Source organism: Seriola dumerili, unplaced genomic scaffold (genome assembly GCF_002260705.1).
Source record: "Seriola dumerili isolate Sdu_G_001 unplaced genomic scaffold, Sdu_1.0 BDQW01000465.1, whole genome shotgun sequence".
Lineage (NCBI taxonomy): Eukaryota > Metazoa > Chordata > Actinopteri > Carangiformes > Carangidae > Seriola > Seriola dumerili.
Genome location: NW_019174720.1, coordinates 720,323 through 733,677, shown reverse-complemented (window position 1 = coordinate 733,677; position 13,355 = coordinate 720,323). Strand labels below are relative to the sequence as shown.

General features: G+C 39.1%; 1 protein-coding gene across 1 annotated transcript in view; it reads right to left on the bottom strand.

Moving 5' to 3' along the window:
• LOC111234835 (F-actin-uncapping protein LRRC16A-like) overlaps positions 1–13,355 on the bottom strand; it is a 61,030-nt gene that overhangs the window by 27,552 nt on the left and 20,123 nt on the right. The window contains exons 22-31 of the mRNA XM_022763022.1: positions 12,107–12,200; positions 11,726–11,812; positions 10,390–10,518; positions 9,397–9,513; positions 8,400–8,575; positions 6,328–6,415; positions 3,731–3,814; positions 3,574–3,640; positions 720–784; positions 240–557 (exon numbers count right to left, since the gene is read on the bottom strand). Of these exons, the coding sequence (XP_022618743.1) occupies positions 240–557; positions 720–784; positions 3,574–3,640; positions 3,731–3,814; positions 6,328–6,415; positions 8,400–8,575; positions 9,397–9,513; positions 10,390–10,518; positions 11,726–11,812; positions 12,107–12,200 (1,225 nt within the window). The remainder of the gene's footprint in view (positions 1–239; positions 558–719; positions 785–3,573; positions 3,641–3,730; positions 3,815–6,327; positions 6,416–8,399; positions 8,576–9,396; positions 9,514–10,389; positions 10,519–11,725; positions 11,813–12,106; positions 12,201–13,355) is intronic.

The following is a 13,355-nucleotide window of genomic DNA, read 5'->3' as shown; positions in this document are numbered from 1 at the left end:
CATTTCTCCTTTCCTGCTATCTCTCGTCTTTCCGTCCCTGCATCCTGCTTTCTACCTTTGACTGTGGCTATATTTTACTGAGCATGTATAAAGACATATGCGCATACATATGCATGTATGTATGCTGATACAAATGCACTATAATTTCTGCATGCTCAATCGTGTGTGTGTGTGTGTGTGTGTGTCTGCGTGTGTGGTCATTGGTAAATATTTATGGGTATGGGTCTATGTGTTCTTACCTGAGGCCTGGAGGAGGGGGGCTGTGTATGTGTGCGTCGCGGCCGTGGTCGGGAGGCAGTGTAGTGCCTTAGAGTCTGTCCCTGGGTGGGTAGAGGCTCCATGGGAGAAGCGGTGGATCCAGAGCCTGGGAGGGGGCCTGGGCTGGGGCCACAGCCAGGGAAGGGAGCCTCTCGTCTGTGTAAGCCTCTGTGGCCAGCAGCCTCCTCTGGCGCTCGAGTGGAGATGGAGTAAAGGAGGGGGAGACTGGGAGGAGGAATGAACGATGCTCTTCTCGCTCCTGATATCGCTGCTGCAGCATCCACTACTGCCACCTCCCCCTCCCTCCACCTCCTCCCTCTCCGTCCCGGGGGGGAGGGGGACGGGGAAGAGGAAGGGGAAGGGGAAGGGGAGGGGCTTGAGGCCATGACTGACAGGGGGGTTGCTGTCGGCAACCGAGGGAGGCCACATCTTCCCTCTCCTCCTCCTTCCTCTACAGAACCTCCTCCCCTCTCTCTCTCTGCTCCTCTGTCCCTGGCCTGCTGCTCCCAGTCTACATCCAGGAGACCTGAGAGAGAGACAGAATAAATGATGAGAGGAAAGACACAAAGAAAGGTAATGAAAGAGAGGAGGATAGAGGGAGGAAGGTAGGGAAAGATGGGGAATCCAGCCCACGCAGAAAGCATGCTTTTTGCAGGAATGCAATGTGTACGTATCTAGGGCATGCAGAGCTGTATAGGGAAGACATGGGGGGAGTGGAGAGACAAGAAAGTGTTAAAAAGGAGAGGGAGGGGGTGTCAAGAGAGTCAGATTGAGGGGGAGGAGAGACTAAGCAAGGAAAGGGGGGAACAAAGGGGGGCAGAGGAGAGCATACAAGAGAGAAATAATCAGTTAAGCATAGCCATGCAGAGAGGAGGCAGAGCAGCAGATGGATGCTGCAGTCACACTTTACTGCACACGGGAACACAGTGATCAGCCTGTCACACACACAAGACAAGGGTTACACCAATATTGTTATTAGTATTTCAGTGTCAGGGTCTCCTCCATTTTGTAAATTTTGACCTAATTCCATTTATGACCTTCATCTGTCAAACACAAGTAAACAGAAACACAAAATTATAATTACAAATGTATTGTTATTATGTATTCATTTGTTTTATTATTACCTATTTTAATGCTGTTGTACTATCAAACAAAAGGAGCGAGGGTGGGGTGTTTGGGGTGTCCCAGACCCCCCCCCCCATGTTTCTTCCCTTTCCCTCATCATTCTCTCCTCCATCTTCTCACACATCTCATCTCTCCCATGGTGAAAGTCACTGGGGTTAAAGTAAACAGGCCATGCTCCAGTTAACCAAACAGTCTCTGAGTCTGCCAGGGAGTGGTTCAGCATGGCATGGCATGCATGAAAAATACAATGCAATTACAATACAATTAAAATTTACACCTGGGCTTATAGTCATACTAATGTCATACAGCATTTCTATAGTAGAAGAAGAAAATTGAAAATGTTGTTCACAATGTAATACAATCACATTAATGAATTAAATCCCAATGATTATTCCATAAATAATGTATTCTTTTTAAATGATGCCATAACTAATGTCTTTCACAGGATAACATACTTCTTATTATATTATTTCATTATTTATCAGATGTTTTTGGTGGTTTAAATAAAAACTGATGGAAAATATTTGAAGTGCAGAGGGCCAATTTTGTTCTGAATAAGGCCATGCTCTGACTTTTCTTTTAGAGCTACCAGTAAAGCAAAAAGAATAACAACACTGTCAGTATGATTGAAGGTGTCATGGAGAAAAAATAGACCTCATTCAGGCTGACATGACTCATTTCTGCACTTGAATTTCTTAATTTATGCTTTTGAATTATAACGAAAGGATGCACTTTGTATTTGTGGTCACCCTCAGACCAAGCTGCTAGCCTAGCTGCTAGCCTGTACATTCAACCGACAAGTCAGTTAGAAGACTAACAGATGTGTCCTTGTCCCCTCAACACTCTTTTCAATACAGTTTTGATGCTACAGCAGTAGCTAGCTTTGGCTGCAGCTTCTTAGCTGCGCATATACCACAGTGTGATCTAATGCAGTGCAACATATACACTGTCAGTTGTAAGACCACTGACAATGTAATCAACGTGAGCTGCTTGATATTAATACAATTATGTTTTGAATATACATGGATATATTCAAAGCTGCTCTAATCGGTTTGTATTCACAATGGATCAAATGACCATGTGTATGTGAAAGGTGTCGCTCATACCACCAACTGTAGTTCCCCTCAGCTCTACAGAGAGTTTTAACATCTTACAATGCATTATTTTACTTTTATGGCCCACAACTTATTCTGACCCCTCTCATCAACCTCTCTCTGGCTATTCATGGAAAAGCTCTGATAAACCCACTGTACATTATCTCTCAGCTCCAGCTGTCAGACAAGACTGTGAACATACAGAAATCTAATAAATAGCATATACAGTATGTCCCTATATCAAGAGTGGTGATATATGTCACTTATTAGGGGATATATTATTATGACATATACACACCCTCTGAGATATATGACGACATAAGTTTATAACATATATGAAATACCCATAGTAAAATTTGTATATGTACATATATTAAGATATCTGATGAATTTTTATATGATATAGCATGATGCGACCATATACTGTATGTTGAAAATACATATTTAATTGATACTTCCAAGTTTATTAAAACAATATACATATAAAATTCTATATGTTTCTATATGTTTTTTCTTATTAATTTCTTATTAATTTTGAACATGTCCATCTTTACATTCTGGGAAAGTGGTCAGACTTTTGGACCCTACTGTTAATAACAACTTATACTGACAGGCTTTATATAACAAATGTCTACAACATAAGCATATATATATATATATACATATATAAACTGCTGAAGGGCCAGATATTTTTCTCAAGAGTTGGTGGAGACCAAAGGAGAGTACATTCACCAGGTGGTTACAAACATGATGCTAAATTAACGTTAATGTCGCTCTGTGTCTGTTGTAAATATGCACATCTTTGCCAACATACAGTATATGGCATAACACATATTTATATTATCCATTTTGCCATTGTCCTTTTGTGTTTTAACACAACAATTTAGGAACTAAATCATTTTTAGTCCTGTTTAATCACTGTGTATGTTTTTATTATGTCATCATTATTATTACAGTTAACCATTTATTGTTTTTGCAAGTAGAGCAATCACCCGCAAATAGACATTAATTGACTTTAACTGAATTCAGATTCAGAGAGAGGGAGACACATAGAGAGACATTACTGGATCACATAGTAACAGTGACAGCGTCTTACTCTTAATTGAAGGGGCAGGCCTCAGGCTCTTACAGTGGAAACTATTTCTCCAAAATGCTGGACTGTACTGTTGATGGATAGAGTAGAAGTTAGAAACACAGAAATGAGTGCAAGAATAATGGAATGAATAGAGGGATTGAGATAGTATGTTCCTTACATCATCAGTAGGGAAGTCACTGTCAGACAGACGGAGCTCTGGGATGTTCAGAGCATTGCAGGAATTTTCTTTTATAAGGCAATCCTATACAAAAGAAAAACATCACCAATGAGGGCAACATACTGAACCCATTTACACACACTGTATGCACATTTCATAATGTTTTCTAATACACTTTCATATCAATCACAATGTTGTGTGATTATAGTGATGGTTAATAATACCTATTGGTGTTTTCAAGCATAACTGCAACATTTAAGGAGCTATACTTGTGTACTGTCTTATACACTGACATGAAGTGTTGGATTAATTGGAAGGTGTGCTTTTGATTGAGTTAGCAGTTTCCCCCCTTTTTTCCAGTCTTTGTGCTAAGCTAAGCTAAACACGTCCTTGACTCATCTCTGCACTGGACAGAAGACACACAGAGACGAAACTAAAATTTATTTAAAAATGAATCTGATGTGCATAGGACAACACTATGTTGACATGTTCCTCCCTGTTGCTATTCCAGCTGCAACCCTGTCTCATAGAATTTACATTTTGATACTATACTATCAAAATGTAAATTCTATGAGACAGGGTTCTATAGGAAATATAGTCACTGGTTGGGTTATGTTCAGAGGGAACATCATTTTTGAATGAGTGAAGCATTATATTTAATAATGGCTGCGCAGTCACCAAGAGCTGGTTGGGGTGGATGGTGGACCAGGCTTCACATCCACATTCCTGTTGGTGGTTTAGGCAACACAAGTACTTTGCTTAAGCTTTGTGAACTGTGAACTTTCTTCTGGATTAAACCAGATCAGGAACCTGAAGCTCTCTGTGAGAGTCTGAACAAATCCATAAACTGTTTAATGACTCTGGAGTCACTGCAAAACAAACACGTTGTCTGTGAACATTTTACTGATATGTTCAGTATCAACATGTTTACGACTTGCCAAATACATCATATCATATATCATATTAACAACATATCCTCATTATGTTGAAGAGCCTCGACAATCTCAAAATGGACGTTGAGGCCGCACATTGTTTTGTTCCCAGTTTCCAGCTACTATTGGTCACTGTGTGGCCGCGCCCCTTTCTCTTTCTTTGCTTCAGCCCAGCTACAGCGCCAGCAACGCAGTTTATACTAAAGAAGTTAATTGGCCAGCTGGTGATGTTTACAAGCAATAAGAGCCATCGGGCAGAGTTTGCATCAAATGGCTAACTCTGTGGGGAGAAGGAGCTAACAGTGACCTCCTCAGCAACACAGAAGCCACACAGCCAGACAAGCCTGCAGCTCACTGGACTTTACAAAGCAGCACACTAGAAAGGACCTCTTTCTTTCGATTGGACTAGGTAACGTTAACTGGGCCTAGCATAGCATAGCATATGGGACTGCTTAACCTTTGTCAGTGTACATATATTGATTTGGTTAATGTATGTGTATCCTCTGAGTTTTATTGTTATGATTGTCTGTTCAGAGTTCTTTTGTTGGTTAGCCACACCGTGAAGTTGATGTTAGTATGTGTCACTAGCATATTTGTAGTGCGTCCAGCACTAGGTCTGTAACTAACCTCTCTTCTAACCATGGCCCCTTTATCCTCCATTAATAAGCCTCAAATAGAGAAGCAGCCATGTTGTACCAGCGGCCATCTTTGGGTCCATCACCTTCTTTAGAGTATTCCCTTGTTTACCTTTTACATTTTCAGTGTTTTCAAGAGTACTGAACTACATGTATTTAAACTAGCTTCATTTTCAACTTCATTTTGCAGTAACTTGCTGGTGGTTCAGATACATTCATATGTACATAGTAATTCAAGTAGTTACGTTACTTTTTTGCCTACGGCAGTTGCAGGTCATAAAAGGAAAGGAAAGGTTTTTTAGATTATTTTACTATTGCTTGTCTACTGTAATCAAATCCCCTTTGAGAAGCCCCACCCCCTTTTTCTTTCATCCTGACCACTGTGAAGTCATACCCAGGCAATACATTCGTCGGGCAGTCAACACCACACACTTGACCTTTGTGTTATGCATGTGCAAATGCCAAAGGCAGGTGTTGCTCAGTGTTCGCACAGCGACAACGTCATCATGGATAAACCTCCTGAATCTCAGCCTGAGGAAGAATCACCACAGCCAAAAGCAGTTACTGTTTACAAAACCAAAGCTGAAGTTCCAGCACTTTCCCATGAATAGTGGGGTATTTTATTTTTTTGGTTTATGTATGACCTGTGAACATGTAGGCACTTTTTGCAATTAACTGAACTGAGTGGCATTTTTTGCTGGCATGTGACTTTTTTGTTTTATCTTTTGTTACAATTTTGTTTCACATGTACACTGTCAATGTGATCATTTTTGTAGTAGTAACTTCTTTTTCTAATTAGCTTTAATCAACTAAACTAGATTTCTCCCTGGAAGAGCTTTGCTGTAGTTCATCTTCTTCCAGTTTAAAGTATTTGGTAGCTTGCAAAGTTATGCTTTCAAAGTAGCTTCCCCAACACTACACACACACACACACAACACACACATATGCACGCACACACGCACACGCTCATGAACACACACACATCCACACACACACACACACACACACACACACACACACACACACTTACCATTTTGTCCTGTGCCATTGTCAGATCCTGTAGAACTTGTTCGATGATGCTTTCAGCCAAAGAGACACTCAGTGTTTGTCTTAGTTCACTGTATGGATGAAAAGTGACCATGGGTTATTTACAGTAATAAAATTATATTTTGGATAATCAATATCCACATGCTTTGTTTCAGTACATCATGTATTTCTCACCTGGACTTGAACACATTACTTTAGTCCAAATATAATTTAGAGCAGTCCAGTCTATTAGACACATAACTACGTATCTGTCCATCACATTCATGATGTGTTTCACTTTGATACTGATACTTCCAAGAATCAACTCAGCTTATGGGGACAGGCTTTAACAAACACAGTGACTGCATCCCCATGTCAAGACAGAGCTTAAAGGCCAAAACCAACACAGCTAAGTACTACATGAAATAATCTTATATTTAGATTTAAAATCTAGTCTGACTTGTTTTGAGTATGGATTGGACTGTAGTAGTCACTATGTAAACCTGTTTAACTTCATTCAAGGAAATGTCCCTTGCCGTGTCTTTATTAGCAATTGTATCTTATTTGGGGTGACATGTATGTTACAGGACCTCCAGTATGCTTTAACAATGATTTTGAGATCTAAGGTTTCAAGACAAAACACCTTGTGTTTCTTGATTTAATCTTTTGGCTTGCATGACCGTATATTCTCAACTTCTTGTGACAAAATATATCATTTCATGATTTAGACTTTATTGTTTGTGTAAGTTCATGTTTTTCAACCTGTCACATTTCATTCCACTGATAACACTATGCTTCAGATGTTTTATGTCCTGTTCAATACAATACAAATCTATAACCTCAGAATAATCATGAGCCCCCCTCTCTTATGATAAAAATAATATAAACAAGAATAGCCCACATTATACATTTACAGCAGTGATTCCTAACTTTGATTAACATTGCAGTTACTCCATCATTAATGGTCAAAAGTATCAGTTTCACATTGTCCATATATTAACTAACAATACCAACAGTAACAATACCTACAGCCATGCTATTGGACCTGTGAGGCTGTAGGTAGGCTACAGCAGTGATTTGAGCTTAATGCTAATGTTGGCATTTAGCATTCTGGACATGCTAATATTTCATATATCATAAACCAAAGCACTGGACATATTGAAATTTTGACCTAATAATGGCAGTAGATGAAAATGCATCAGGATTCATCTTCTGGAGATCATGAATGTACAAAATGTCATGCAGTCCAATAGTCCTTGGGACATTTCAGTCTGGGTCAAAGTGGTGGACCCACTGAAGGCCACTGTGATGGCCACATTACCTTTACCATTACTTTACCTCAACATTCTGACTTGTTATGAATGTTAAAAAATCCTATCAAAATAAAATGGCTTCCTGTGCTGTCAGCCAAATTAGCTTGTTTCCAACAAAACAAAGCTCATATCTAATGTAATATGTTTTCACTTCAATTTGATCAAGCATTTTTTCCAGTTTTTGCATTATTATTTATTTTTTATAACCAGTTATTGAACAAAGAAAGTAAGAAGAATGATCTTTTTATGCTCAAATGAAATTTAAGAGTCCTGTTATTAATACTTTGTGAAAATAATTTCCAATTCTTGACAATTTATCTGTGCTTGAATTCGATTGCATTATGTTGTATGTAATATGTTGTGATATACATATTAGCAACACGTGTCCACAACAGCTACTACAGTTTGAAATGTTTCAGGTTTAAAGTGAGCAAAGAAGCTCATCAGTTCATGTAACTGATCAGTTAATGTCCACCTATAGACAACATCTCTAATCCTGATTAAACGCACAGTAAATAGTATAATAATAATAACAATAATACTGATGAGTGAATCTATTGATATAATGTGCTGATCATTATTTCATAGTTCCTGCTTCTAACAAAGAAACGTTTTCCCGAATGCACAGTTTCTACCCAAGACAATCTTTATAATCTTTTTCACAACAGTCTGTCGCTTCACACAGTCTCTAAGAAGACTTAAAAGAATAAATGAGGTTAATTAAACAGGCTGCAATGACACTGTCTTATGTAAGTGTTATTACCGCAGTCTGTCTATGATGATCTGCCCTGTGCTCTCCACCAGATTGCTTCTCAGGAACGTGTGTGTCTGTCTGCTTCTTTTGGACACACACTCTGACAAACACTCGCACACACTCGACCGCTGGACCACCCGCGGACACACTGCCTCTGCGCTCCTCATCAGGCCTTGAGCCATTTCCTGGAACACACAGTGTCACACTTGAGTACAGCCACAACCAAACATCTGAGTCAAGACTGAGTCAGAGAAGACAGAGTCCGCTCCAAAGACCACGCTTGAATGGGGATCTAACGGGGATCGAGTTTTTTTACTGTGTTTTTATACTTCATTAGACATGAAGAAAATATTTTGATGTATTTTTCATGGAGTTTTGGACATGTCCATTCTGGTGGACAGCCAGGGTTTAACTTTCAATGTTAATTAATATGCAATAAGAGTGTAATACATAGAAAAGGGTATTTTGTGAAAACTGTGAACATTAAATGCCAATTTATGACTGTAAGACAAATCATTTTTCCATATTTTAACATATACTGCTCTTGGCTATGGAGAACACCCCAAACTACAGCGTGTCGGATTGTGAGGATACCTTTTCTCTGTATGGTTTATTTCTGACTATTGTTGTGTTACCAATAAAACGTTACCAATATTTACTTCATTAAAAAAAAGAAAATAATAATAAAGTCTAGAGCTGCAATTATTAGTCCATTAATCAATTAGCTGATCAAAAACTTATTCAGAAACTATCCGATAATCGATCATTTAAGTCTATTTTCATGCTACATGTTGCAGGTTTTATTATCTCGGGTGTGAGAACAAAACCTGTAACCATCCAACATACAAACACAGGAACTTCAACCATGGCCTCAAACCTGTTCTGTGATCCAACACACTGCAATTTCTAAAACAGCAAAACTAGCATACACATGATTGAAACCTTTATGATTTAGCAGTATGCTCCACTGTGATGAGGAGCACAGCGGGTGTATTTAAATGTGTACCTGAATGCATCGAGTGAACTCGTTGGTCAGTGCAGTAGCAGCGTCACTGAGGATGCAGTTCACCAAGTCTCCATCAGAGGCACACTTCCTGCTGGCCTCATACAGAGAGGGAAGTACCTGCACATGGAACACAAACACGAGAGGCTTCATTTACACTCTTGGACACTTTATTAGCTACAATCTGATGCAGTTCAGTACAACAACTCTGCCACATATAATGAAGTTTAAAGTGTTATTTGGTGGCTGCATTATACTGAAATGTGTTTCTCATATTCTCCCCTTCATGTTTGTAAAAGCTCTCAGTATAATACAGTCAAGTTATACACCTCTGCAAACCACAACCTAAAGAATAGACATGTAGTAAAATCAGAGGTCTCCAACAGGTGGCTCATGAGCTCCCAGTATCTCACCCCCTGTTTTAGAGTAGCAAACTGTGGATGTGTAGTACAAACTTTAAGCAACACAACTTCACTCAGTACATGCGCTCCAAATGAACCAAATCAAATACACAGACACCACAAAATGAAGTGGAGTGAATGATCTATTTTAACTTCCTGTTTGTTATGAACTATTGATGAACTGACAGGTATCACTGATCACTGACTGAGGAGTTTCTTCTTCTCTGGTTTCTAATCAGATTTATGGAGCTTTATTTACAGGGGTGTTCTCATGTCTGTGTGTTCAGGTCTGACTGAATCATGACTCAGATTTTTGTCTATGAGTTTCACATGTTTTTAGACATTGATATTTGATGACTTGTTAAATGATCTTATTGATCTGATTTGTTTTGGAGATCAGTTTGAGTGTTTTGATATGACATGTGAATAAATGTGACATCAGACATGAGGAGCTCTCAGCCCCATCATTTACAAATGGACTTTTATTGACTTTTATGATAGCTGACTGCAATTCAGTCGAACAAGAATCCAGTGGAGTTTGGTTGTGGTTGTTTACGTCATATTGGGTTTCTGAAGCCAGCAGAGCAGCCTGTACCTTGAAGGACTCCCTGGCGTTGTACAGCACCTCATGTGCAGTCTGGATGTCAGCCTGGACTTCCGGAATGCTGCAGTGGTTTAAACGCTGAAGGCTGTCCTCCAACTGCCGACACATTCCCTGGACCAGCTGAACAACAGAGACAATGGTTACCTTACCTCCAGTTTTTGGTACCACTTTACACTTAGACTCCCCTTATAAAGGATTTATGAATGGTCTATAACTAGTTTATTAATTAGCTTGTCAACATGTTATAAATCATTTATAAGCTGTTATAACACATTAGATAAAAAGGGCAACAGTGGCCTGTTGCTTGCCAAATAGTGAGCCCACATGTCTCTGTACTGTTCAGCCTCATGTCTCATTAGTTACTGAGCTTTCTTTGTTTTCTCCATCATCAGCATTTGTAGCTGCTGCTTCTTCACGTTTGTTCAGTTACTAGGAACAAGTTTCATTTGGCAGATCAAATTCTGGCAGATCACATGATCATATCAAATGAGCAGATTCATCCTCTGAGGCCGTGGCTGTGTTGTTTACCTGTACATGTATCAGCAGCCGTCCTCATTCTACTCACAGCTGCTGATCACATTGTTCTGCTCAGTGCAGATTAACATGGAGATGCTTTCTGCTGGTTGCTCTCTTCTTTAGGACTTTATTATCCAGGTAGGACACAGGTGGGAACCTTCCTTTACCTGGTGAACTGCTCACCCATCCTTTGTCCCACTGTTCACTCTGTGATTCATCTTCATGTTTCTTCATCTCACCTTTACAACCATTTATTTATCAGTTACTGACATTTAGAACAGGTAAAAGGAGCCTTATTGGAAAGTGTAAAACATTAATTCATTACTATAAGGCTCCTTTTACCAGTTATAAATGGTAGTAAGTCATTAATAAGACTAGTGAATAGTAAGCATTAAGTTGTTCTTGCCAAATAGTGAACCTGCATCAGTGTATGAAAACTGTGTTATAACTTGTTTCTAATTGTATATTTATGATTTATAAAGTGTTAACAACCAAATTAGTAAACTAGTTATAAACCATTTATGAATCCTTTACAATGGTAGTCTTATTGTAAAGTGGTACCCAGTTTTCTTTTAGTGTGACAATTATAAAATTTTGCGGAAACACTGAACAATTTGGGATTTTTTTTTATTTTATTTATTTATTTATTTTTATCAAACTCAAATTTAAGTTAAAACTAGTTGTTAAAATATTCAACATTTGAACTGGTATTTTAACAGCATAATTAGTTATTGCACTATGTTGGAGTTAAACAGCAGTGTTTGTATTATTGTTCTCTAACTAAATGTTATATTTCTATTATATTTCTTACCTTTTCAGATTGATGAGTTCTAAACACTTGATGAAGTTCCACTCTGTCAGACTGTCTCTGGTTGTTTCTGTCTAAACACTTCTGAATCTGCTCTCTCACACACACACACACACACACACACACACACACACACACACACACACACACACACACACACACACACACACACACACATTTCAAAGCACAGCACTGTGACTGACCAGAACACACTGATAGTAGAAACACAAACACTGACTGTAATGTCCAGTATGTAAGTGCTAAAGCGTCATCATGATCCTGCTATATTTAAAGTTGAAATTCACAGCATGTGAAAGAAAACCAGAAAAATATACTGTATATACGTTGAGGTTTCTAAACATTCTCCAGTTTGTACACACTCACCTTGTGCAGAGCGTCTTTTGTCCTGTCAGGGTTGCTGCGGTAACTCTGTGTAATGTCGGCCAGAGGGAGAGACACCTGCTGCAGAGTGAAGTTCCTGCACAACATAGAAGTTCACCATCAAAATCCACATCTATCCACATGCATACTGTGCAGTACAGTACCCTTTAGACTTTTAGTCACGACAGCAGCGTGGCTCTTAGGATGGCTACGATGGTCCCCTGGTCCGTCAGGTGGACGGTCCACCACTGGATTGATTACCTTTAAATATCATATTGACATTCATGGTCCCCACAGGATGAACCCCACTGACTCTGTTGGTCCCCTGACTTTCTTTGTCTCAAAACTACTGGGTTTACACACATGCATGTCTCCTCAGGATAAAGTGTAATAACTTTGTTGATCCTCTACCTTTCATCTAGTGCCAGATTTTCAGACTGTCCAGTTGATTTGACAAATAACATTCCCAACAGCCTGTGCTCTGCTTTGTGCTTAGTGCTACTGAGCAATGTTAGTATGCTAACAAAACTAAGATGGCTAACATAGTAAACATTACACTTGTTAGCATTGTCACTGTGAACATGTTAGCATGCTGACAGGATTTAGCTCAAAGCACCACAGCAGCTCCACAGAGCTGCTAGCACAGCTGGAGATTCTTGGTCATGTACTTCACATTAAGATGTTCACTATGGGCCCCTGAAGTCCTAAAAGATTGCTTTTTATGTTGAGTGCACAAGTTAAATAATATAATCTATTTGGGCCTCAGGGGTTCCGTAATTTACTGACTACTTAGTGGTGACTACTGTAGGTTTAATTGTTTAGGATAGTACTGCAGGGCTTGAAAGGTTTATGTTAGCAAAACTGTAAATGTCAAATTCAATCAGTTAGCTCTGATAACTGTCACCAGCACAGCCATGTGAACAGAAAGTCAACCACGGCAATCAGGATCAGGACTTGTTGTCTGTTTCAGTAACTTCTTACTGTTGTGTGACTTACAGTATTAGGAATTGTGTATGTGAGTGTGTGTATGTGTGTGTGTGTGTGTGTGTGCCCATACAGAAATGTAATATGTGACATATACAGTATGTCCCTATATCAAGAGTGATGTTGCCATATATGTCACCTATAAGGTGATATATTATTATCACATATACATCCTCTGGATATATGAAGATATACGTTTAGACATAGATAAAATACAAAGTATTTTATCTAATATATGCATTACATTTGTGAGTGTGTGAGTGTGTGT